We start from the raw sequence: 26,870 nt of genomic DNA on the forward strand, positions 1-26,870 counted from the left end.
TGGGCAGAAAGAGCTGCTGTGGGGTTGTGAAGAGTGACTGATGTATATACTTTGGAGTTGGGGAGGTGAAGATAAGGGGACTTTCCAAAAGGATTTTCATATGCTGAAGAGGACTCCCTGGGATCCCGGAGGCCTGGCTATTAGCAAGCTAGGTTGTTTTCCCCTCTAGCAAATCATTAACATTAAGACAGTAAGGTGTTCCTGGAGGAAAGCTGTACTCTGTTTGCCTCAAGTATTTGTCACTGGGCTGCAGGTTATAAGGAAAATTAATTTTGTCTACATTTCCTTCTGCCTTTGTTTCCTACATCACAAGTGGGCCTTTTTCCACCAGAAGTAGTGTCTCCCTGAGTTCACTGCTGCCAATCCTGTGTAGGTCCTGGGAGTCCCCAGGAGTAGGTCTCTGACCTCAGTATTCCTTTGGTTAGGGTGGGGCCCTGTCTTCCTTGGATGAACACTTGATGTGTCCATGTGTCCCACCATCACCTTGATCCTGCTGTTCTTTGCTTCTTCCACGCAATCCATGCTTGTAGGTTTCAGGGGTCATTTCCCCACTTACATGTAATTTTAAGCTTGTACTTTTCTTATTTCCCATATGCTTTAAGTATGGACTGTGGATTATTTTATTACCTTTCCTTGTTGGCCCTGTAGTTAGTTTATAGAAGCTGTGGGGAAAACTTGAGTGTGGGTGACTGCCATTATCTATGGGAGCCAGCCTCTTATCTTCTTAGTTTCTGCGGGATTTGTAGTGTGGCCACTGTTACATTTCTAATTTCCTTCCTTCCTTCCTTCCTTCCTTCCTTCCTTCCTTCCTTCCTTTTCTCCTTCCTTGAAAAACTTTTTTTTTCCCCTGAAAGTTTGTCAAGTTAAATAGACTATCAAAGTCTCAATTTCTGGCTTTCTTGATCTTTTCCATTGTGTCTTTGTTTTGTGGATTTCTGTTCTTATTTTTTTTCTTCTGCTTTTTTCATCTTTACCACAATATTCTTCTTTTCAGTTATTAGTTGGATACTCAGTTCCTGACATTTAAGCTCCTCTGTTTTGCTAATGTGTTTATTAAGGCTTTAACCTTTGCTCTAAGCAGTGTTTTAGTTGTATCTCACAAGTTTTGAAACACCATAGTTTTCTTCTAAATCTTTTCCCAAGTTTCATTATAATTTCTTATTTGACCTATGAGTTACTTATAAGTGTAGCTTTGAATTTACAAATGGCAGAAGTTTCTTTATGTGTTTTCTGTTTGTTTTTTTACGTTTTTTGCTGTTGATTTCATTATACCTTCTCCTATTTCATCAATTTTTGTATTTTGGATCGTTCATTTGCCTTTTCCCCCCTTGTGCTTGAAGAACATCTATTCTCATTTCTTTTAGTGAGGTTGGATGGTGGTAAACTCTCTCAATGTGCTTGCAAAATCTTTATTTTAAGATTTTGGAAAGTAGTTTTGCTTTGTTTGGAATGTCAGTTCTCTCTGCATCGTGCCCCCTCCGTCTCCTGCAGAGACTCCCGCAGTTCCTCCAAATTGCTCTTTTGTGTGGCTCTGTCTTCTCTCCAGGCTGCTTACAGAAATTGTTTTTTGTAAGAAAATTGAAACTTTGAAAGTAGAGACAGGAATATAATGAACCCTCGTATTCTGTCACCCACCCGTAAGCAATTATCCACATTTTGATATTTTTGTTTCACTTTGTACTTCTCCTTTTTTTTTCCCTGTGCTTTTTGTTTATTACTTTAGGTATAACAGTATAAGCACCTCTAACAATTAAGGATTTAACCAACCCCAAAGCGTTAGTATGCCTAGCAATATTGGTAATAATTTCATAATATTGATAATAATTTCATAATATTATTTAATACCTAGCCCAAGTTTAAATTTCCAGTTGTCTCAAAAATAACTTTTTACAATTGATTTTTTAGGATCAGGATCCAACTAAGGTTTACTCATCTGATTTTGCTTGCTCTGTGTATGTCTCTTTTATCCGATAACTATTTCTCCCCTCTTACTTTATACATACCATTTATTTGTTGAGGAAACTATGTCATTTGCCCTGTAGAATTTCCCACATTCTGGATTTGATTGATTGCATCATGGTGTCATTTAGTACATTCCTCTGTCCTCAGTATCTCCTGTTAACTGGAAATCAGATCTAAAACAATCTTCTGAACTGTGTTTTGGTGTTGGCAGCAGTCCTGTGTTTTTAGGATGTTCAGCAGCATCCCTGGTCTTTATCCTCCAGATGCCAGTAGCACTGTGTGATTTTGACAACCAAAACATGTCTCCAGACACGTTGCCAAATATCCCTAGGAGGTTAAGTTGCCCTTGTTTGTAAACTATAGATCTAGAGACTTGACTAAACTCTTTGGGGAAGCTTCATAGGTGGCCGTGAACACTTCCTATTGCATTACATCAGGAGAATACATAGTGTCTAGTGTCATCGTGTTGTCCTTCTGCTCATATTAAGATTCATCAGTGGGTTTGGCCTGATCCATCCACCGTAAGCTCTCCACCAGCCTTTTGCCCAAAGAGTTTAGTAGACACTGATGCCTGTCACCCAGGTCTGTGATTTCGTCAGGTGTCACAAAATGATGAATTTATAATTCTGTCATTCTTTATGAATTTATTATTTTGACCTTTTCCATGAGGAAAAACATCAATTATTTGGAATACAGTTTGTATTTGTATTAAGTAACATACATGCTTAATTCTGTCCCTTTATGTGCAGGTCTTTATTTATTTTATTTTACTTTTTTTTTTCAGTTTACTTATTTTTGAGACAGAGTGAGCATGAGTGGGGGAGGAGCAGAGGTGGGTGGTAGAGGGAGAATCCCAAGTAGGCTCCGCGTGGTCAGGGCACAGAGCCCAACATGGGGCCCATCCTCACAAAACTGTGATATCACGACCTAAGTTGAAATCAAGAGTGGTCGCTTAACTGATTGAGCTACCTGGGTGCCCCGTGAGTCTTTATTTTTTTCATTTATTTTTTTAGAGAGAGCATGCGAGTGTGAGCGGGGGAGGGGGCAGGGAGAGAGAGAGAGAGAGAGAGAGAGAATCTTAAGCTGAGTGTGGAGCCTGATACAGGACTTGACTTCACAACCTTGAGATCCTGACCTGAGCCAACATCAAGAGTCGCATGCTTAACCAACTGAGGTACCCAGGTGCCCACGTATGGGTCTTTGAAATAGTGAGTTGGTGCCCAGAAACTCTGAATATGAGCAACAAGGAATTTATGAGAATCATCATCATGAGTTTTTTTTTATTTTAATGTGTTTGATATGTTTTCGTCCTTGAACTCACTGTTACTTTTGATGCTCAGATTATATCAACTTTGGCTGTGGGGAGCCCCTCAAGGTTGAGTTTTTTGGACCTCACATGCCTGTAGTTGTCTTTGATAGCTTTCTGGTTTCCATCTATGACAACATGTTCCAGGATTATTATGTACCTTTTCTGCCACAGACATGGATTCAGCCATCTGTACAAGACCACCTGTGCGGTGGACACTGGCTGTTCCTACACATTTCCTTCCTCTTTACCTTCAGCTCCTCTTGGAGGACTACCTGTGACCACTGGGGGGAGAGGACAGGAAGTGGACAAACAGGAGAGTTTACATCTCCCACGTGGCCAGAGCCATGAAGGAAGAGTGTAGAGAGTGTGAAAGCCCAGTCCTGTAGCTGCAGGTAGGGACGGCTCAGAGGTCTAACTTAGACTCCAGAGTCTCTGTGGGAGCCTCCTGACCCTGCTGTTCCAGGGTTTTACCTGAAACTGCACTCTTGCTTGGCTGTCTTCTCGTTCTTGTTCTGTTTTTCTCACTTTCTTCCAGTTTATTCTGGGAGTAATCTGTCACTTCACATGGACCCTCATCTCATGGTCGGCTTCTTTAGAACCTCTGATGAGAAATGGTATTTATTTAGCAATGTGGTTGTTGCTACTAGGTTTTCATTGCTTCCAGCTTTTATGGGATTTTTTTTCCCTTCTAAAAATTTTAATTAATTAGTTATTTAAATTCCAGTATAAGTAACGTACAGTGTTATATTAGCTTCAGGTGTACAGTATAGTGATCCAACAATTCTGTACAGTGCAGTCTTAATCACCTTTACCTGTTTCACCTACCACCCCTCTGGTGAAAAATCCCCTCTGGGGAAAAATCCCCAGTTTTCTCTCTATAGTGGAGTGTCTGTTTTTTGGTTTGTTTCTTTTCTTTGCTCATTTGTTTTATTTCTTCAGTTCCACATATGAGTGAAATCATGTGGTATTTGTTTTCCTCTGACTTACTTCACTTAGCATTATATCTGCTAGATCCATTTCTGTTGTCACAAATGGCAAGATTTCATTGTTTTTATGGCTGAGTAATATTCCATTGTATATTTTATTATTTATTTGTTTTGTTAATAATTTTATTTTTTATTATTTTAAATTGACATCCAAATTAGTTAGCATATGGTGCAACAATGATTTCATGAGTAGATTCCTTAGTGCCCCTGACCCATTTATCCCATCCCCCCTCCCACAACCCCTCCTGTAACCCTCAGTTTGTTCTCCATATTTATGAGTCTCTTCTATTTTGTCCCCCTCCCTGTTTTTATATGATTTTTGTTTCCCTTCCCTTATGTTCGTCTGTTTTGTCTCTTAAAGTCCTCATATGGGTGGAGTCATATGATACTTGTCTTTCTCTGACTGACTAATTTCACTTAGCATAATACCCTCCAGTTCCATCCACGTAGTTGCAAATGGCAAGATTTCATTCTTTTTGATTGCCGAGTAATACTCCATTGTATATATATGCCACATCTTCTTTATCCATTCATCCATCGATGGACATTTGGGCTCTTTCCATACTTTGGCTATTTTCGATAGTGCTGCCATAAACATGGGGGTGCATGTGTCCCTTTGAAACAGCATACCTGTGTCCCTTGGATAAATACCTAGTAGGGCAATTGCTGGGCCATAGGGTAGTTCTATTTTTAGTTTTTTGAGGAACCTCCATACTGTTTTCCAGTGTGGCTGCACCAGCCTGCATTCCCACCAACAATGCAAAAGAGATCCTCTTTCTCCGCATTCTCGCCAACATCTGTTGTTGCCTGAGTTGTTAGTGTTAGCCATTCTGACAGGTGTAAGGTGGTATCTCATTGTGGTTTTGATTTGTATTTCCCTGATGAGGAGTGATGTTGAGCATTTTGTCATGTGTCGGTCGGCCATCTGGATGTCTTCTTTGGAGAAGTGTCTATTCATGTCTTTTGCCCATTTCTTCACCGAATTGTTTGTTTTTTGGGTGTTGAGTTTGATAAGTTCTCTATAGATTTTGAATACTAACCCTTTATCTGATATGTCATTTGCACATATCTTCTCCCATTCTGTCAGTTGCCTTTTAGTTTTGCTGATTGCTTCCTTTGCTGTGCAGAAGCTTTTTATTTTAATGAGGTCCCAGTAGTTCATTTTTGCTTTTGTTTTCCTTGTCTCTGGAGACATGTTGAGTAAGAACATCTTTTTTTTTAATGTTTATTTATTTTTGAGAGAGATTGAGAGAGAGCACATGCAAGTGGGAGAGGATCAGAGAGAGATGGAAACAGAGGATCTGAAGCAGGCTCTGCGCTGATAACAGTGAGCCCAGTGCAGGGCTTGAACTCATGAACCTTGAGATCATGACTTGAGCCAAAGTTGGACACTTAACTGACTGAGCCCCCCAGGTGCCCCAATAACACATCTTCTGTATCTGTTCATCTCTTGATGGACACTTGGGCTGCTTCCATATTTTGGCCCTTGTAAATAATGCTGCAATAAGCATAGGGGTGCATATATCTTTTTGAATTAGTGTTTTCACATTCTTTGGGTAAATACCCAGTAGTGGAATTACTGGGTCATGTGGTAATTCTATTTTTAACTTTTTGAGTAAACTCCATACTGTTTCCACAGTGACTGCACCAGTTTGCATTTCCACCAACAGTGCATAAGGGTTCCTTTCTCTCTACATCCTCTCCAACACTTATTTCTTGTGTTTTTGATTTTTAGCCATTCTGGCAAGTGTGAGATGATACCTCATCATGGTTTTGAATTCCATATCCCTGATGATTAGTGATGTTGAGCATCTTTTCATGTGTCTGTTAGCCATCTATGTGTCTTTGTTTTGGGAAAATCTTCATGTCTTTTCCCTGTTTTTGTTTTTTTTTTTTTTAATTGGATCATTTGGTGTTGAGCTATATAATAAGTTCTTTATATATTTTGGATACTAACCTGTATCGGATATGTGATTTGCAAATATCTCCTCCCATTCAGTAGGTTATCCTTTTGTTTTGCTAATTGTTTCCTTCACTGTTTAGAAGCTTTTTATTGTGATGTAGTCCCAATAGTTTAATTTTGCTATTGTTTCCCTTGCCTGAGGAGACATATCTAGGAAAATGTTGCTATAGTTTGTCACAGATATTATTGTCTGTGCTCTCTTCTAGGATTTTTATGGCTTCAGGCCTCACATTTAGGTCTTTAATCCATTTTGAGTTTATTTTTGTGTGTGGTGTAGAAAAGTGGTCCAGTGTCATTCTTTTGCTTGTAGCTGTCCAGTTTTCCCAGCTCCAGTTATTGAAGAGACTTTTTCCCTTTGCATTTCCTTGCTTGCATGTCACAGATCAATTGATCATATAAACATGGGTTTATTTGGGATATTCTGTTTTGTTCTATTGATCTGTGTGTCCGTTTTTGTGACAGGACCATACTATTTTGATTACTATAGCTTTGTAGTGTATCTTGAAATCTGGGATTGTGATACCTCCAGTTTTGTTCTTTTATAAAGATTGCTTTGGCTATTCAGGGTCTTATTTTGTTCCGTACAAATTTTAGGATTACTTGTTCTAGTTCTGTGAAAAATGCCATTGGTATTTTCATAGAAATTGCATTGAATCTGTAGATTGCTTTGGGTAATATAGACCTTTTACCTGTATTTGTGTTTCCAATCCATGAGCATGGAATATCTCTCCATTTGTTTGTGTCATCTTCAATTTCTGTCATCAGTGTTTTATAATTTTCAGAGTATAGGTCTTTCACATTCTCGGTTAAAGTTTATTCCCAGGTATCTTATTATTATTGTTGCTATTGTTACTTTTTTATGGTTTTACTTATTTGTTTATTTAACAAAATTTTAAAAATGTTTTTATTTATTTTTGAGACAGAGAGAGAGCATGAGCAGGGGAGGGGCAGAGAGAGAAGGAGACACAGAATCTGAAGCAGGCTCTAGGCTCTGAGCTGTCAGCACAGAGCCTGACGTGGGGCTCGAACTCACAAACTGTGAGATCATGACCTGAGCCAAAGTCAGACAGTAACCGACTGAGCCACCCAGATGCCCCCCATTCATGGCCTTTATTATAGTGAGGTATGTTCCCTCTAAGCCTACTTTGTTGAGGGTTTTTATCATGAATGGGTGTTGTACTTTTTTTTCTTTTTTAAAGAGAAGAATATATCATGTATTGTTTTGGCATTTATAACTCAAATTTTTTTCTTCTTTCCTTTCTTTTGGAAATATTAAATAACTGGTTCTTTTTTACTTACATATCACATTTTTCCCTCTACTAGTTTAAAGCTATGAACTCTATTTCCATTTTGTTCAGTTGTGTTTTATTTTGTTTTTTAGTGACTAATCTAGTAATGCTATTGTGCACACATGACAAAGTCTACAGGTGTTTTTACTCCAGGTTCCCGTTTGAGCAATGCTAAGACCCATTCCTTACCTACCTCCCCTTTGGCAACCACCAGTTTTTTCTCTGTATGTAAGAGTCTTTTTATAGTTGTTTGTCTCTTTTTATTTTGTTTGTTCGGATGTCTTCTTTTTCTTAATGTTTATTTTTGAGAGACAGAGTGTGAGCTGGGGAGGGGCAGAGAGAGAGGGAGACCCAGAGCCTGAAGCAGGCTCCAGGTTCTGAGCTGTCGGCACAGAGCTCCGACCCGGGGCTCGAACCCGTGAACCGTGAGATCGTGACCTGAGCCGAAGTCGGACGCTTAAGCTACTGAGCCACCCAGGCGCCTCTCGAATGTTTTGTTTCTTAAATTCCACATATGAGTGAAATCATTTGGTATTTGTCTTTCTCTGGCTGAATTATTTTGTTTAGCATGATACTGTGTAGATCCATTCATGCGGTTTCATTCTTTTTATTTTTTTTTTAAGTTTATTTATTTATTTTGAGAGGAAAAGAGCACGAGTGTGGGAGGGGCAGAGGGAGAGAATCCCAAGCAGGCTCTGTTCTGTCAGCACAGAGCCTGAAGCAGGCCTCTATTTCACAAACCTGTGAGATCATGACTTGAACTGAAACCAAGAGTTGGACACTGAACCTACTGAGCCACCCAGGCACCCTGAATGCTGAGTAATGTTCCATTGTATATATTTGCCACATCTTGTATATCCATTCATCTATCGATGGACACTTGGGTTACTTCCATTTTTTGTCTATTATAAATAATGCTGCAATAACCATAGTGGTGCATATGTCTTTTTGATTGATATTTTCGTATTCTTTGGGTAAATGCCCAGTAGTAGAATCACAAGATTATGTGGTAATTCTGTTTTTATTTTTTGAGAAACCTCCATACTGTTTTCCACAGTGGCGATACCAGTTTGCATTCTCACCAACAGTGCACAAGGGTTTCTTTCTCTGTACATCCTTCCCAACATTTATTATTTCTTGTGTTTTTAATTAACATCATTTTCTGTCTTCCTTAACTCTAGACATTCTTGCTACAACATGATATATTCATTTCTGACAATGCCATGTACTGAAAATAATAGGCCTCAGAGAAAAGAGAAGGTAAAGGGCAATGATTCAAGATCTGTGCAACTCTGAAACTAGAACACTAACAGAAACAAGAACAATCCCAATAAAAAGTAACAGCAAAGTAAAATCTCTGTTGTCATTGACCCCCAGTATCAAACCTTCAATCCTCCTCTCTCCTTTGAGCTTCCTTGAAAGCATTTGCTTCTAGTGGAGACCAGCCTCATTTTGCACATGTGCAACAGGGAAGGAAGGGTAATTAATTGGGGCTGGTGGAGTGACTCCCTTCTGCCCTGCACTTCACCCTGGGATTTTGCCCTTCATTCCCACTTTGTTAATCTGTAACTTCAGTCTTTTTCTCTTTCTCCATTGTAAATGTTGCTTTATGCTTGGGTTTTATTTCCTTGCACTGCAAATAGGAACATGGCCTAAGGGGAAAAGCTTGGGGGAAAATGGGGTCACCTCTGTGCTTTCCTTCTCCCAAGGAGTGTAGCTTCTTGGCTTCTGTCCACATTGATTGGTTCCCAGTGCCTTTAAACAGTTACATTATGTATTTTGTTCTGCTTTTATAGTTGTTTTCAGTGGAAGGATGAGTCCGTTTACATTTCTCTGTCACAGATCATGAAAATGCTGGATCAGTTTTATAGACTTTAATGGTTTGTTCATTTAAGATTCATTTTATATTTCTTTACATATTTATATTTAGCTATTTTATATTTCTCATCTAAAATTTGTTTTCTAATTCTTGTATCTGGGACCACCTGGGTGGCTCAGTCAGTTAAGCATCTGGCTTTGGCTGAGGTCATGATATTGTGTTCATGAGTTTGAGCCCCGCATGGGGTGAGCACAAGCCCCGCGGCGGGTGAGCTCGAGCCCTGCTTCGGGTGAGCCCCGCTTCTCTCTCTCTCCCTCTCTCTGTCCCTCATGGGATTCTCTCTCTCTCTCTCTCTCCCTCTGTGTCCCTCGCTCACTTGTGCCCTCTCTTTCTCTCTCAAAAGTAAATAAATAAAAGTAAATAAATAAAATCTCTAAAAGTACTCTTGTATCTGTAGTTTATGGAGGGTTTGAATCTGTTGTTTCTGCTGTCTTTCATTTCATGGTGATCGTGCTTCCTTGTATGTTTGATGGTTTTTTTTTTTTTTAGGTTTATTTATTTATTTTGAGAGAGAGTGAGAGAGCACAAGTGGGGAAAGAACAGAGACAGAGAGAGGGAGAGAGTGAGCATGAACGGGGGAGAGGCAGGAGAGGGAGACAGATAGTCCCAAACAGGCTCCACGCTGTCTGTCAACAAAGAGCCTGACAGGGGGCTTGAACTCACAAGCCGTGAGATCATAACCTGAGCTGAAATCAAGAGTTGGAAGCTTAACTAACTGAGCCACCCAGGCACCCCTCATTTGGTGGTATTTTTTATTTTGAGTTCATATGTGACTGACCTTCATCCACCATTTCTTGGCTGGGGTTTTGTGAGACAATGAAGCCCTCTAGAAAATGAATTGATTGACTACTTTTTCAGTTCTCCGAAGGGTGGTATGTAGCTGGTGCCATTCTGAATGTATAGGAGAGAAATTCTTTCCATAGCATGGGTGTCTGTAGGGTTTAAATTCTCTTCAAGTTGAGAAGGGTTGCCCAATCCACCGGGCCAGATGAGGGGTGCTTTTGTCATTACATTTGATTTCCCAGAAGCTCAGGGCACCACCAGTCTGGGCTCACTTTAGCCCTCTTCGAGGGGAGTGGTTCAGTATGAACCCTCATGTCCTTACTTTGTAGGGACCCAGGGCTCAGAGTTCTTACCCCAGCCTTGATAGGCCATGTCCCCACTAGGTAATGTCTCAGTTCATAATCTAGAAAATGGAGATGATAGGGGTGCCTGGATGGCTCAGTCAGTGAGGTGTGCAGCTCCTGGTTTTGGCTCAGGTCATGATCTCATTGTTGTGGGTTTGGGCCCTGCGTCGGGCTCTGTGCTGGCAGTGTGGAGTTTCCTTGGGATTTTCTTTCTCTTTCTGCCCCTCCCCTGCTCTCTCTCTCTCAAGGTAAAGAAATAAACATAAAAAAAAAAAAAACAAAGAAAGAAAATGGAGATGATGGTATATGCAGTGAGTGCAGTTAGGAGACATAGAGCACTTGGACAATGTCTGGCACATGGTTGTTTTTCGCAGATTTCTCTCCCTTTCTTTATCCTTTGCTCTGTGGCCATTTTGTTTGATGAAGTGTCCTGTTTCACGATTAAATTTTTGTTACTGTCAAGTTTGTTGTTGTTGTTGTTGTTGTTTTTCATAACCTGCTTCTAACAATGAATTTTCTTAGTCTTCAGCAGTTTCGTTATGATCCTCTCCTTTTTTTCCTGGTCTGCTTTGACTTAAGTGATGCCTTTTGTTGTTGCTGTAAATCTGTTTCAGCAGGAATATTTCCATCCAGGGCCTGGCATCTTTGTTCTTCTTTTGAGCAGCAGAATTCTTCATTGAGTCCATATTGGTCCCGCCTTACTGTTAACCATGGAAGAGTCTGAAATGCTGTGGTTTTAAAATTGTGTATGTTTTCTTAATTTAAAAGTAATCTATGCACATCAGGGAAAAAAATTTTAATTGTTAAAAGTATAGTGAAGAGAATTAAAATTCCTATTACCATTCAGAGATCACCATTATTATTATTATTATTATTATTATTATTATTATTTTGGTGTTATTTCTCTTTCCATATACATGATTTTTTTGGAGTTGAGTACATCTGGGATATACAAATATGTAGCCTTTTTTTTTTAAATACGGAATTTATTGTCAAATTGGTTTCCATACAGCACCCAGTGCTCATCCCAACAGGTGCCCTCCTCAATACCCCTCACCCACCCTCCTCCCTCCCACCCCCCATCAACCCTCAGTTTGTTCTCAGTTTTTAAGAATCTCTTATGTTTTGGCTCTCTCCTTAACTTTTTTTTCTTTCTTTTCCCTCCCCCCATGGTCTTCTGTTAAGTTTCTCAGGATCCACATAGGAGTGAAAACATATGGTATCTGTCTTTCTCTGCCTGACTTACCTCACTTAACATAACACTCTCCAGTTCCATCCATGTTGAGTAGTCTTTTTTTTTTTTTTAGCTTATGATATCCTAAGCTTCTTTTGTCATGGAAACTATTTGTAGACATTTTTAATATCTCTAGTGTAATGATTCAGATACTTAGTCTTTCTCCTATGGCTGTACGTTTTATAATTTCTTTTGTTGTTGTAGAAGAACTTAACAACAGATACCTTTGTGAATACAGAACATGCTTGATTTCCTTGGAAGATAATGTCTTACAGATTAAATCAGTAAACAGAATTTGTTAGGACTGTATTGCCAAATTGCTTCCTGAGAAGATCGTATAATTATGCCGTCAGCAGGGAGTTTGGTGGATGGACCGCTGCTGCCTGGGCTCTTCCACATCTGGCCCAGCTGTCTTCTGCAGGACTAGTCAGGCTCTGGGGATAACCACCCTTATTTTTGCTACCCTTTAACAACCTCTGCTTTTATGTGTCTTGTAAGAAGTAAAACTGAGGTACGCCAGTAGGCACTGGCTCCAGGTCACTGCACTGCCCTCCCCCTGGGGTCTCAGGAACTCTGTTACCCACGAGAACAGAAATATACTTCAGGATGGCTAAAAGTTACTGTGAGAAATGTCACTGTGAGGAAAACACTGTGCACAGACAACAAAATCAACTTAACGAGAACAAGGTCGTGGCCATTTTAACCCCGGGTAGTTTGATTAGTGGGGCTGAGAGACAGGGGTGTGAGAAGTGAGGAGCAGAGCCCATGTGAGATGTGGGCTGTGCTGAAGTCCTCCCTGGGTCACTGTCCTGGCTCTGTGGACATTTGCCGGGGTTCTGAAGGGGAGAATCCCTGGCAGGGTCTGGCTGGACCACCATGTTCAGGAGGGCATCCATGTCCAGGGCTCCTCCCTGTCCTGCTGGCCCAAGACCCCTGCAGAAGCAGTGGGGCATTCTCACCTTTCCTCAAAGAGGCACTGAGCTCAGGACCAGGGAGGGGAGCCTACTGGCCCTGGTCTCTGGGGCCGAGATGGACTTTGGTGTTCGTAGAACATCTAGACCAATGGCCCCCAGTGGAGGCAGAGGTGTCCACAGCCAAGGGCACAGTGCTTGGTGCTGCTCCCAGTACCCATACAACGCCCTGCTATAGCTGAGAAGTGAGGTCTCCAGTGCTGTCTCAGTCCTCAGTCGTGATCTGTGATTGGAGGGAGTCTCAGGTGAAGCTGTGTTCTTAGCCACATGCCCTTCCCTGGCTGGGTTCCTGAAGACCTGTATGGTTGGTGACGGGACAGCATCTGTTGCCTGGGTGAGACCTCTGTGATGTGGGCTTCACACGCACCACACGTCTAACTTGGTGGCTCTGTGTCCTTGTAGGTGGTAATGTGGACCTGGAAAGCCAAGCTGAAGGGAAGAAGGAGGTAGAAGCCGATGACGTGATGAGGAGTGGCCCCCGACCTATCGTCCCGTACAGCTCCATGTTCTGCTTAAGCCCCACCAACCTGTGAGTCTCCTTCACCTGCCCATGCTGTGTGCCTGTCCCATGCCTGTGGCCATGATACAAGTGCACAGTAGCAGGGTGTGCTGACATGACCTGGCAGGCACTGATTCTGTGCACTTTACATGTTCTAATGTTCTGAGCATCACGGCAATCCACAAGGACATACTTCTGTTACCTCACCCTACAGGGGAGAACAGGTAGCCACAGAAAAGATCCTTGGCTTGTCCACAGACACGTGGCCAGTCAGCCCAAATGGTAGAGCTGGGGTTTGAATCCAGTCAGTCAGTCCCAGAGCCTTGCTGTTAAACCCCTGCTGCAGCGAGCGTTTGTTGCTGCGCACGTGCACCCAATTCATGTCCATCGTGTACGCGCGCTTCCATTTGTCCACCTTTCCATCACGCCCACCGTCCACACATGCATGTGTGTGCACACCACATTCACTCACAGGTCTGCCCGTTTCTCGCCTCTCTGTTTATCACGAAGTCAGCAGCATTTCTCATCCACTCATCAGCCCAACTTGCTGCATTAGGTCAACCAGTACTTATGTACTAACAGCATTCTAGGTGCTGGGAATACATGGTAGGTAATGAGCAGAACAAACAAGGATCCCTGTCCTGAATAAGCTAAGTGAAGGTGGGAATGTCATGTTGGGTCTCGCTGGGAGGTGAGAATGGTGAGGAAGGGGAGGGAGACCATCCCTGGCAGAGGTGACAGACAGAGTGAAAGTGGAAGCACTTAAAGGCCAGTGTGTTGGAGCAGGGAGGCCAGAAGGCAGCCAGATCTGGTTGAATCGGGCTTTATCCTCTGTCCCCATCCCTCCAGCCTGCAGTCTCTCCATCCGGCCTCCACTGTCCATCCTTCCTTCCTCTCTCCATGCCTTCACTCAACACACATTTTCTGGGAGCTTCCTCTGCTCTGTTAGGGAGTGTGGACCTGCCTGTGAGCACTGCCGTGTGGTGCGGGAGGGAGCAGGCAACATCTGGGAGCAGCTGGGGAAGGTTGGGGAGCCTTCCTGGAGGAGGCAAGGGATCTCAGTTGAATCCTGAGGGTGGATGAGAGCTAAGGTGAAGAGAGATGAACAAACATTCCTTGTGGAGAGAAGAGAGATCACAGTGGTCCAGAAGTGAGGGTGTCAGGTGCAGAACAGCTAAAGACAGAACTGAGTGGAGCACAGAGACCAGAGTCCTATGGAGAGGCCGTGATCTGCACTCAGAGCACCAAGGAGCACGGAAAGGTTGTAGGCAGCTGGCGGTCAACAGCAACACAGGCTGCATGTCAGCAGAGTCCTTGGATGGCCCTTAGTAGGGTGGCCAGGGTTTTCAGGAAGAGACGGAGCAGATCTGATGTCATAAGGGGAGGTTTGGGAGTGAAATGCTTGGGGAGAAACTTTGGAGACAGAATCTATGGAACTTGATGATAAACTAGATGTGGAAAGGGAAGGAGATGGGAGGAGATGGGAGGGATGACACCCAGAGTTTCTGCCTCATGGCTGGGGCCCCACCAAGCTGGGCAGGCGAGTGCAGACCCTGCAGAGCCAGGGCGGCCGGCGGACGTCTCAGGGCCAGGTGGGCTCAGGAGCAGACGCTAGGGATGGAGGTCAAGGTGGATACTCAGTCCTGAGATGCAGAAGGAAAGAGGCAGAGACGGAGTATCCTGGAGCTGGGGGGACAGGTGTGTCCGTACAGAAGGAGGCATGGACATGGGTAGGGCGGCTCTGGTGGGTGTGGGTGTGGAGCGTGGCAGTGGTCGTGGTGAGGAGGAAAAGAGCATAGTAGGGCCCTTCAAGGCAGAGAGAAGTGGGTGGGTGTGGCTGGGAGGTGGGAGGTCCTCTCAGACCTCAGGCCCGGGGAATAGGGAAGTGGTGGCAGGAGGGAGGGGTAGGACCCAGAGGTGGGACACACGTCTGCCCCGTACAGTGGTTCTGTGGCTTCTCCTCCTTGTCACCTTCACTGCCCTCTTAGAGGTCTTCCCAGACCTCCCGGGTCACCATCTGCTGCTGTGTTCTAGCACCTGTCAGCATCTGAGAGTCTCCCTTTAGGTTATGTCTACACTGTTCTGTGGTGCCCTTGTTCACCACCGCACTCTGCTGTCTGGCATGTGCCTCCACACAGCAGAATAGTGGTCAGTGATGCTGACTAGTGCTGAAGGTGGACAGGGGACTGAAGTACAGGTGTGCACACGCAGCTCTGGGGGCTCAGACAAGCACGGACCAATATGGACCTAGTGAAGCTCCCTGGGCTCTCCAGAGAGGCCTACTCTCCACAGGAGTGCTGGTCCTCAGCCACCTCTCTGAGCAGCCCCTCCACGCCACGTACACTAGGCCTGTAAATCTGTACAGGGCACGGCTGTCCACACATAGAGGTAAACGCGTACGCGTGGCTGTGCTCTCAAAGAACTTTATGGACACAAACGGGGCTTGTGAGCTGTAGTTGGCTGGCCCGTGCCTTCCTACCGCTCTTCCTGGGACACCCTCTCAAGAGTCTGAGTCGCCATCAGTCACCTGGCTGCTGTCTCCCAATACAGAGATACTTAGTAGAGCTCGGTTCTGGTGTAACACCTTCTTTCAGGGAGAGACCAAGCACGTGCTCTGGTGCGGGGGGTGGCGGGGGGGTGGCCAGCCGGGCCCGTCTGTGGGCCTCTGGCGACTTGTGCTTTGCCCCACAGGCTCCGCCGCTTCTGCCATTACATCGTGACCATGCGGTACTTTGAGATGGTCATTCTTGTGGTCATCGCCCTGAGCAGCATTGCCCTGGCAGCCGAGGATCCTGTGCGGACAGACTCGCCCAGGAACAACGTGAGCACCTCATTCAGGCTGTGGAGGGGCTGGGAGGTGTCAGGGTCCTGTCTGCTCCCTCTAGGGGTGTGGGGTGAGGGTCTGGGGGCACCTCCTGGCCCAGCCCCAAGTTATAGACAGGAATAGTGAGGATATGCCCAGGGCCAGTGCCGCTGCCAAAGGGGGCTCCACCCACGACAGTGGCCCGCAGGACCCCTGGCCAAGGAGTTGTCTGCTCAGAGGCCTGGAGGGAAAACGTGTTCCTACGGAAATAGTCTTGGCTCAAGCTTTCAGCCTGGCCTTTGACAATAACCTTCCTGTTGGTTCCAGGCTCTGAAATACATGGACTACATTTTCACAGGCGTCTTTACCTTTGAGATGGTGATAAAGGTGAGATATGTAGTTGCCCTGGTGGCCCCAGGGCTTTGCTCATCCTCCCTCATGACTGAGATGCCACAGGGCCCCTGTAGCCGCTGTTGAGGGCTTGTGGTGGGTGTGCCCTGGGTGCGTGCTCAGTGAGAGAGTGCATGCACAGGTGTGTGGTGATGGGTGTTGTGAAAGGCAGAGGCCAGTTCATGAAAGACTCACCACAGCATTATCCCAGTTTGGGGAGAGCTCACCAGCATCATTCCTGTGTCCACCTCCCTGCTAAGCAAGGGCTACAGGCTTCCGTGAATGTGCAGGTATGGGCTCAGCCCCACCCTCGGGTTGTCTCATGATAGAGGAGGAGGGCCCATGACATCAGCCTGGGAAGAAGGGGAGCTTGGGGAAAGGGTGGAGGCCTCAGCACCCAACATCACGGTGCGTGGGTGCTGAAGACTTGTGTAAAAGAATTCCAGGGGCGTCTGGGTGGCTCAGTCCGTTAAGCGTCCGACACGCGATTCAGTTCGGGTCATGATCTCATGGTCGTGAGATGGAGCCCCACGTCTCCATCCATAAGATTCTCTCTCCCTCTTCCTGTGCTCCTGCCCTGCTTGCCTGAGCATGCGCATGTTGTCTCTCAAAAAATAAACAAATGAATGAATGAAATAAAAGAGCTCAAGTGTTTGATGTTCGGTTAAGGACTGACCATTTCATTGGGATTGTTTCTGTCTCTCAGTATTGGCAGGCACTGCTCCCTTTTCGGTGTCTGACAGGTGGTGGTGCATGTGTTTGCACACACTGTGTTCAGCTGTTTTGCATGCACACACACACGCATACAGTCTTTGACTACAGTGCAGCTTCGGGTGTGCCTGTGACTTGGGTACCTCGTGTGTGTGCATCTGCATATCACGCCTGCTTCTTTATTTCCTCTTACAAACTCCTGGTGGGGGGGGGGGAGCATTTTTTTTTGTCATCCCATTTTATAGACACGGAAGCTGAGGTTTAGAGATATTAAGGTGCTTGCTGGAAATCACAGCTTTAGGAGTGGCAGCACCAGGTCCGTGTGAACCCCCAAAGCCCTTTCTCCTGCCGCAGAGAGCTGACCCTCTGAGGGTCTGGGTTGGGGCATGAGCTCCCTGGGGCTGTGCATTCCTACAGCCCAGTGATGGGGGAAGGCGTCTTATTTTTAGGCTCCAAGGGGATTGGGGGCCCAGGCAAGATCTCAGCCAGTCATTACCAATGAGGGATATTTGGGTCAATGGCACTGAGGCTGAAAGGCCCCCTGAGGGCCTCAGAGGGTGTGACCTGAGTAGCATCTTTTCCCCAAATCCATGACTCTGCGGCCTGGCCCTGGTTTTCTTTCTGAAAGATTGTACGCCTAATACGTGTTTCTCCTCTGAAGATGATTGATTTGGGACTGCTGCTGCACCCTGGGGCCTACTTCCGGGACCTGTGGAATATTCTGGACTTCATCGTGGTCAGTGGGGCCTTGGTGGCATTTGCCTTCTCGTAAGTACTGTGTCTCCTCTGGGTCTGGCTGGGCTGCAGTCCCCAGAGCTGTAATGAGTATGGGAATAAGGGAAGGAAGGGCCCCATTGGCCTGCGCGGGCTGTCTGTAGCTCCTGTCTACTTGGGGCTGGGCTTGTGTGGGGTTAAGAAGATCTCAAGGCCCACTTGGACCTACCACAGCTTGTGGTTCTGAGATTGTGTAGGCAGCGCTCTGGGTTATTCGGTGCCTGCCTGTCGGGTCCTTCAGAGCAACTACCTGCCCTGACCTTAGCTGCACCACTTGTTCAGCCAGAGCTGGGCGGTGGTGCTGGTGGGTGTCTTCCCCCGTTGGAGCGTTAGACCATTTTCTCTGACTCCATAGCGGGCAACACTCAGCCCTATTGTGGCTGGGCCTGGATTGGCTCAGATCCTGCATGGTGATGGGCATGGGATAGATATGGGGGGCTTGGGTGGAGCTGTGGAGGAGATCCAGAGATTAGGAAGACCCCCAGTGATGCAGACACCGAGGGATGGTGTCTTCATCTTCTCTGAGCCCTTGGGGAGGGCGAGGCCTCCTCACTGACTCTCTTCTCTTTGTCTCTTCTTGCTGGACTCTCGGTAGGAGCTTCATGGGGTAATGCCTTCCCTCTGCCCCGTACTGCCCCACATCATAGCACAGCATGGCCCCTTGTGGGCCGGTTCACCACCATGCCTCACCTCTGCTCATCCTCCTCCACCGTCCAGGATGCATGCTGCCAGGAGCCATGTCCCCATGCCACATGTTCCTGCCTCACCTCCAGGGGCTGGGCTGGAAGCTGGGGCTGGGGCTGGGACTGGCGCTTGGCATGGCCAGTCCTTGGTGGGGAGGTGCCCCAAGTGAGTGGTGGAGGCTGGGGACATGGGCCCTGAGGGCAGTGAGGGCTCAGGGGGGAGCCGCTGCAAACATGGCTGCCAGGATGTCGGGCATCCTGAAATCCCTTCCCACGTCTCTTCTCCAGAAACGGGGCTTTCTTTCCTCTCTGTTCTCCACAACTGCCTCTGTGGGGGTCTTAACCGGCTTTCTTTGTATATAAAGTGTCAGTGAGGGGCTTGGGAGTGACACAGGGGAAGGGGTGCAATCCAGCTTGGTGGCCTCAGCAAGACAAAGGCTCTGAGCGGGCAGGAGAGAAACAGAACACAGAACACCCGAGGGCCGCCCCTGCAGAGAGCCCTCCCCCCAGAAAACCAAAGCAGGTATCCCTCCCTTCTGCCTCCCTCAGGTGTCCACCCACCCACCCTGCCTCTTGTTCTCTCTGTGCTGGTCTTAGCAGGGCTGCTGGAGGAACCTCGTTTGGGATTGGGTGTCAGGAATGCTGGGGTATAGAAACACCCGACGTGGTGGTCTGGAGGCTGGGTTTTTCCCATCTGGAAGCTTGGTGTTTCAGAGAGAGTTTGATCTGGTTCTGGACTGTAGGCCCTAGCTGGGTCTTGAGAGATATAGGGGGCTGGGGCTCTCCAGCTCTCCTCAACCCACAGATCCTGCCTGGGCCTCGTAGCTCACTTTCCCTAGAGCTTGGCTGGAGTCCAGAGAAGACCACTGGTGGCCCTGCCCCCTCTCTTCATGTGCAGGCTCCTTGGGAGCTTGGAGAGAAGTGGCCTCTGAACAGGATGGAATAGGGCCCCCAGCCCTGAGTCCTCAACCACTGCTGAGCATGGAGTGTGGCCTTGCTTCTAAGAATTGCTTCCTTCGGAAGTCTGTGAAGGCCACTTGGGACGCTCCCCCCACCCTGCCCACCAGCCCTGGCTTTTGATTGGTAGGAGGGCCAACCCCCAGAGTCTGACATTTCCTGGGGCCCTGGCAGCCTGAGAGAGCCACCTGGGTCTGCTCTGGCTTCCTGTGAGGGCTGCCTGATCAGGACTCACAGGTCCTGGATTTCCAGGCTTGCATCTGGTGCCTGGAATTTTTTCCTGACTTCTTGTCTTACCCACCCCCCCCACCCCCCTCCCACTGCCCCACTCCCTCAATCTTGGTTTTCTGGTCTGCTGCTCTCTTTGTCTCTGTGGCTTTTTCTCCCTCCCTCCCTCTCTGTTTCTTTCTCTTCCCTTTAGTATTTCTTTCTTTCTTTGTCCACCCCTTGCATTGCATTGTCCCTTGCGTCACTTTGTATTCATCTAACGTTTTCTTTTTCTTACTTTGCTCCCCTCCTCCCCTCCCAGCACGCCTGTCCTCCCTCTCCTCTCCCCTTTCTGTCAGTTTTACCTCATCCGGAGGAGTGTGGGGGCAGCTGAGCGAGTACAGTCAGGGAGATCCAGACATGTTCCTCCCTACCTCCCTATACCAGGGCTGGAGAGCAAGAGAAACCAGCCCTTCCACAAGGCTCTCGCACTAATGGCTTGTAGGTTTCCATGGGCTGGCCCAGGCTAGGTCTGCAGTCCTGGGGCCAGCCCCCTTCTGTCCTCTTTATTTCCATTGCCGGTCTTAGCATGGTGGCCAGAGGAAGCTGGTTTAGGGGAGTGCTGGGGCAGAAGTGGCCGACGTGGTGTGGGAGAATGGCTTCTTTCCTGCTGGAAACCCAGCATTCCCTTACACCAGTTACTGCTGACCCAGCCCTGGCCTTCATCTGCTCAGATGAGGGCTTTGCCATGCAACCTGTAGGAGGAGATGCAGAGGCCTCGCTGTTCCTGAGTGTTTGCCCTGGGGCCTAAGGCAAAATGCTCAGGAGAGCCTAACCCAGACCCCAGTAGGCTTTGTGGAATCTGAGCATGAGTGTGCATCCTGCCTGTCTGCATGTGTGGCTTCTCCCTTCTAGAGGATCCAAAGGGAAAGACATCAACACCATCAAGTCCCTGAGAGTCCTGCGCGTCCTGCGGCCCCTCAAGACCATAAAACGGCTGCCTAAGCTTAAGGTGAGAGTGTGGATTTGGGGCTTGAGGAGTGTGCAGGGCTGTGTATACACGTGTGTGTGGATGTGCACGTACATGTGAGCGTAGGTCTAGACGTACGTGTATGGGTATTGTGCACATAGGTACATGTAGTTATGCTTGTGAGTGTGTGCACGTGGGTGCATAGATGTGAGTGCATGTGTGTGTTGTGTGTACAAGGTTGCACTGCATGCGGGTATGCACATGAATGTGTGAGTGCACGTGTGCACGTAGAAGTAACCCTGTCTGGCTGCAGCTTCCACGTGGGGTGGGATGAGAGCGCTGAGGGAGGGCCCCTACTTGTGTTCTCAGATGGTGCGTTGTGTGAGCGGGTCAGGCTCTCTCAGTTCCGCGACTCCCCCGCAAGGAACGCTTAGTGTCAGTAGTGTTCCGTAAGGCTCTTCTTCCTCAAGCCGGCAGCAGACACGGTACAGGGAAGAAGGGGCTGCCGAGAGAAGCGGAGGGTCCCGGGGGACATGCAGGGAGGTAGGGGCTCTTGAGAAATGGTTACTGGGCTTGGCCCTGAGGATGGGTGTGGCTGAGGTTCCGGATAAAGGAAAGAGTATGGACCCGAACACCTGGGGAGTTGTGTTAAAGTATGATAGTCACTGAGCTTCTTCCTCACTGTGAAGAATGCTTTGGATGCTTAAACTCATTTAATCCCACAAAACTGTGTAGTACAGTGTTGTGAGCAGCGTGCGGATGTAACCCTTGCAGGCCTGAAGCAGTGTGGGGGTTGCAGAAGGCAGTTTGCTTGTGAAGGGGTGGACTGGGGCGGCGGGTGGCTTGAAGGCGGCCAAAGGCCCTCTGTGTCAAGCAGGGACCTGGACCCGGCCTGGGGGGGTCAGGGGTGTCATGGACACCATGGAAGTGGGCAGTGGCTGCATTTGCTGAGGCAGCTGCTGGTGTCTGGACTGTGCCAGGCAGTGTCTTGAGGGATGGTTGTGGGTCTGCCTTTTTGCACAGCTGGAGCAGGATGGGGGGAGTCTCCTCAGCTCTGAGAAATAGGGAGCAGGGCCAGGGTCAGCAGTACTGGGCATTCAGGGAAAGCCGAGCTTCTGGGTGGGGAAGAATCTGAGAAAAAGCTCTGGCGGTGGCAGTAACAGATGACAGAGTCACCTCTGGGCCATACCAAAACACGCCAGAAGTCTCTGTCTTGGAGCTGGCCACAGCGCTGTTGCCTCTCTGCCCCATTTTGGCTCCCACCCGTGGGCAAAGTATGACCCACTGGCAGGCCGGGGTGCAGGAGCAGGGTCTGGCCGTATCCCCGTGCACACTCCTTTCCCTCCCTGTCAGCCACCCCTGGCACACGCTGGCCTGGGCTCCAGGTTGTCCTCATTTATGTAGCCTGACCCAGGCTTCCACCACCAGCTTCCAGTCAGAGTCCAGCCCGTCTGCCCAGGCCACCTCCTCTAGCACCTCCTGCCCGCTCATCCCGTCCTGGGAGAGGCGGTGGCAGGCAGCTTCCTGTGTTAAGTCAGTGGGCAGCAGTTCCCTCCATGATTATGGCCTCGACGGTCCTCGGATACGGGGAGGCCCGGAGGTTCTGAGTTGAGCTCTCTTCCCCTCCAGGCCGTGTTTGACTGTGTGGTGAACTCCCTGAAGAACGTCCTTAACATCCTGGTTGTCTATATGCTCTTCATGTTCATATTTGCTGTCATTGCGGTGCAGCTCTTCAAAGGGAAGTTTTTCTACTGCACGGATGAGTCCAAGGGGCTGGAGAGGGACTGCCGGTAAGTCAGGCAGGGCTGGGAGTGGGGAGCCCAGTGAGGGCTCTGGGAGGAGCCTGCTTGGGGTCCACCAGAGAGCTGGGGGTGTGCCTCTGTCCCCAGGGTCACACTGGGACTTCTGGCTCATTTTCCTCAGCAGAGCTGGGGACCAGGCACTTCTGAGGGACATGCTCTTCCTGCCCATAGACATCAGGGAGCACATGGTGGGGGGGGGGTCCACTGGGGTGCTGCTTGAGGGCTCTGCAAATCTTGGAGCTCTAGGCTAGACTCTAGGATCAGAGGGGCTGCCCTATGCCTGGAGCTGCTTTCACCATCACTGCGAGGCCTCAGGCCTCTCTGGACCCAGCCCCACTCCAGAGCAAACAGGAGAGATGCCCTCAGGGAGGAACTAGGGGAAATGGAGGCGGGTGCTGGTGCGGGTGCTGAGCAAGGTGGTGTGGGCGGCTGCTTCTCCAGCCACAGGCAATGGCCCCAGCTGCCTCTGTTCATGTAATATTCTCTCGTGTAAATACACCACCACGAATTTACCCACTCTGTGACTGATGGGCATGGGGGGTATTTCCAGTCTGAGGCTCTTGTGAGCAGTGCTGTTGTGATTGTCCCAGTATGTGTCTGCTGGGAGGCACACACATGCAGTTCTAGGAGGTGTGCACACCTGGGAGTGAGATTGCAGGGTCGTGCACTGTGCTTGTGTTCAGCTTCTGCCGGTGCTGCCAGATAGGTGTGTAAAATCGCACTCCTGCCACGTGGCTGAGAACTCCAGTAGTGTGCACCAGGGGGTTCTTGGTGTGTTGCATCTTTGGATCTGTAGCCTTTCTCATGTTGGGCTGGTGGCATTTCTCTGTGGTTTAATTTGGGCTGGGTGCCTCACCAGGTGATTGACCACTCCAGTATCCCTGGAAAGGGTCTATGCAAGCCCTTGCCTGTTTTCCCGTATGGATGTCTTTCACTTTCTGATTGATTTGTAGGAATTTTGTGAAGTCCTGGATAGGCATCCATTGCCAGATCTATGGATTATGTCTTCAAGGTCTTAGGGACGCCTGGGTGGCTCAGTTAGTTAAGTGTCTGATTTGATTTCGGCTCAGGTCATGATCTCACGGTTCGTGGGGTCGCACCCTGCTGTATGCTGTACAGCCCTCAGGCTGTATGCTGACAGTGCAGAGCCTGCCTGGGATTCTCTCTCCCTCTCTCTCTGCCCCTGCCCCACTCGTACGTGTGTGTGCATGCACGCGTGCTCTCTCTCTCAAAAGAAATAAACATTTGAAAATTAAAAAGTAAAATAAAAATAAAAAAGTAAAATAAAAATCTTGATTGTAATATAGGCCAATTTATCTCTCTTATGTTTAGTACTCTTTGTATCCTTTTCAGAAAATCTATACGAAGGTCAGGGAAATGCCCTGTTATGTTTTCCTCTAAAGGTTTTAGTTTCGCGTTTGACATTGAGATCTGTGATCTATCTGGAGTTGACTTTGTGTGTTAGGTGAGGTATGGATAAAAATAAATTTTTCTGTAGATGGATATCCAGTTGACCCAGCACCATTTACCTGAAAAGACCATCCTTTCCCCATTCAGTGATATCCTTTGTTTTTACTGAGATAACAATTCTTACGAAGCATCCATTGAAAGTGAACAACTCAGTGACTTTTAGTATATTCACAGATGTTTGCAACCACCACCATAGTCAATTTTAGAACACTTTCGTAAGTTAAAAAAAAAAAAAACTACACAAAAAACCCCGTACCCTTTACTACCCACTAGCTCCCCATCTCCAACCCTAAGCAACCATGGATCTATTTTTTTCCTCTTTAGTTTTCCGTGTTCTGGATGTTTCATGTAAATGGAATCATAAATATGTGGTCTTTGGTGTCTCATCTCTTTCCTTTACCACCATGTTTTTGAGGTCACCCGTGCTGTAGTGTGTGTCAGAACTTCACTCCCTCTTGTGGTTGGATCTGATTCCGCTCTGCAGATAGATATGCCGCATTTTATTTATTCATTCATCTGTTGATGGACATTTGGGTGTTCCCATCTTTTGGCTATTGTCATTGATGCTTCTGTGAACATGTGTACAAAGTTTTTGTGTGGACAGATGTTTTATTTATTTATCTTTTAACGTTTATTTATTTTTGAGAGAGAGACAGACACACAGCGTGAGCAGGGGAGGAGCAGAGAGAGAGGGAGACACAGAATCCAAAGCAGGCTCCAGGCTCTGAGCTGTCAGCATAGAGCCCGATGCGGGGCTCGAACCCACAAAACATGAGATCATGACCTGAGATGACGTCTGCCACTCAACTGACTGAGCCACCCAGGCGCCTCTCATTTCTTTTGAGTGTATACTTAGCAGTGGAATTGATAGGTCATGTGGTAAATCTGTTTACCAGCTTCAGGGACTGACAGACTTCCAGTATGACTGACCCATTTTATATTCCTACCAGCAGTGTGGGGGAGTTCTGATTTCTCCATATCCTTGCCAACACTTGTTATTTTCCTTTTTAAACATTTAATTATAGCCATCCAGTGGGTATAAAGTGATATCTCAATTCAGTTTTCATTTGCATTTCCCTGATGACTCATCATGTTGAACATCTTTTCATGTGCTTATTGGCCATTTGTATATCTCCTTCGGAGAAATGTCTATTCAGATCTTTATCCATTTTTTAATTGGGTTATTTGTCTTTTTTGTAATTGATTATAATAGTTCTTTATATATTCTAGATTCAGGTCCTGTCAGAGAGAGGATGTTCAAATATTTGGTCCTATTCTGTGTGTTGATGATGTCTTTCAAGCACAAAAGCTTTACATTTTGATGAGGTCCAATTTATCTACTTTTTTCTTTTATTGCTCCTGATTTTGGTATCATATCTAGCAATCCCTTCCCAAATCTTACGCCCCCTTGTGTTTTCTTCTAACAGTTTTCTAGCGTTAGCTCTTACCTTTAGGTCTTTGATCCTTTTTGAGTTGGATTTTGGAGATGGAGTGAGGTAGGAGTTCAACTTCCTTCTTTTGCAAGTGGATACCCAGTTGTCCCAGCACCATCTGTTGATGGTGTTTCCCTCCATTGGGTGGGCAGCCCTTTCAAAAATCAGTTGGCCATAGACAAATGGGTTTATTTGGATCCTTGGTCTTTATCCTCTAACCTCCTCTACATTCTCATCTCCAGGGGTCAGTATTTGGATTATGAGAAGGAGGAAGTGGAAGCTCAACCACGGCAGTGGAAGAAATACGATTTTCACTATGACAATGTGCTCTGGGCTCTGCTGACACTGTTCACAGTGTCCACGGGAGAAGGGTGGCCCATGTGAGTGTTCATATGGTTCATTATGTTTGATCAGGCTAGAGAAGAGGGGCAACTCGGACAGGGAGTCCCATACTCTGCATCGGTTTGTGTTTTAGTCACTCAGCAAATACCCCATAGGCTCTTGTATCTACCAGGTAAGACATAGCTCTGCCTTCCAGGAGTGGGGTGGCCTGGGAAGAGGAGGAGATTACACCAAAGCACACCGCATAGTGATTTCCTGAAAGTCCTTTTTGAGTAGCTGAAGGTCAGAAGTGAATGGGGCTGTTCAGCATCTCCCTGTGCTACTCCTCTGGCCTCAGTTAAGGGTAGACAGAAGGATGTATGTGTTCAGTTGCCACACTGGATAACAGGGAGGACCACCACTCAGAAGGTGGGATCAATGCTCTGACAGGTGGCCCAGGGCTTTCCAAAGGCAGGTGAGGCTGGGTATGAGCTGGTGAGCTGGGCATGAGCAGGTGTGAGCCGGGAGTGAGCAGGGCAGGGCACAACTCCTGGGCCTCCACCTCTCCTGGGGTTAGGACATTAGGCACTGGAGACCTCCCCTTGGTGGCTCTCCAACAGTCCTGAGTACAAACCCCATCAGTAAGGTAGCCCACCTCCAGGAGGTTGCAGTCCTGGGGGGTGGGGTGGGACAGGCTTTGGCCTGCCATGTTGAGCCTCCTTTTCTCTTGCCATCTCTGGGCTCAGGTATGGAAGCCTCACCTGTGATACAGGTCTTGACTTCCCCATGGGTCTGTACTCAGGGGTCCCCCTGACTCTTGGTGTTTGCTCTTGACACAGGGTCCTGAAACACTCTGTGGATGCCACCTATGAGGAGCAGGGCCCAAGCCCCGGGTACCGCATGGAGCTATCCATCTTCTATGTGGTCTACTTTGTGGTCTTCCCCTTCTTCTTCGTCAATATCTTTGTGGCCTTGATTATCATCACCTTCCAGGAGCAGGGGGACAAGGTGATGTCTGAGTGCAGCCTGGAGAAGAACGAGGTGGGTGGCTCCCTCTTCTGTCCCCTGTGCATATGTACAGTGGACACTCTGCTGGGCTCGCTTGATGGGCAGCATGGGCAGGACCATTG

At 47.3% G+C, this 26,870-nt stretch overlaps 1 protein-coding gene across 7 annotated transcripts in view; it reads left to right on the forward strand.

Moving 5' to 3' along the window:
* CACNA1B (calcium voltage-gated channel subunit alpha1 B) overlaps positions 1-26,870 on the forward strand; it is a 189,844-nt gene that overhangs the window by 116,472 nt on the left and 46,502 nt on the right. For all 7 annotated transcript variants that reach the window (XM_047830855.1, XM_047830852.1, XM_047830851.1 and 4 more), the window contains 8 exons: positions 13,123-13,249; positions 15,911-16,040; positions 16,350-16,409; positions 17,785-17,891; positions 20,660-20,756; positions 22,344-22,504; positions 25,662-25,799; positions 26,580-26,781. In XM_047830855.1, the coding sequence (XP_047686811.1) occupies positions 13,123-13,249; positions 15,911-16,040; positions 16,350-16,409; positions 17,785-17,891; positions 20,660-20,756; positions 22,344-22,504; positions 25,662-25,799; positions 26,580-26,781 (1,022 nt within the window). The remainder of the gene's footprint in view (positions 1-13,122; positions 13,250-15,910; positions 16,041-16,349; positions 16,410-17,784; positions 17,892-20,659; positions 20,757-22,343; positions 22,505-25,661; positions 25,800-26,579; positions 26,782-26,870) is intronic.

The sequence above is a fragment of the Prionailurus viverrinus genome, chromosome D4 (assembly GCF_022837055.1).
Source record: "Prionailurus viverrinus isolate Anna chromosome D4, UM_Priviv_1.0, whole genome shotgun sequence".
Lineage (NCBI taxonomy): Eukaryota > Metazoa > Chordata > Mammalia > Carnivora > Felidae > Prionailurus > Prionailurus viverrinus.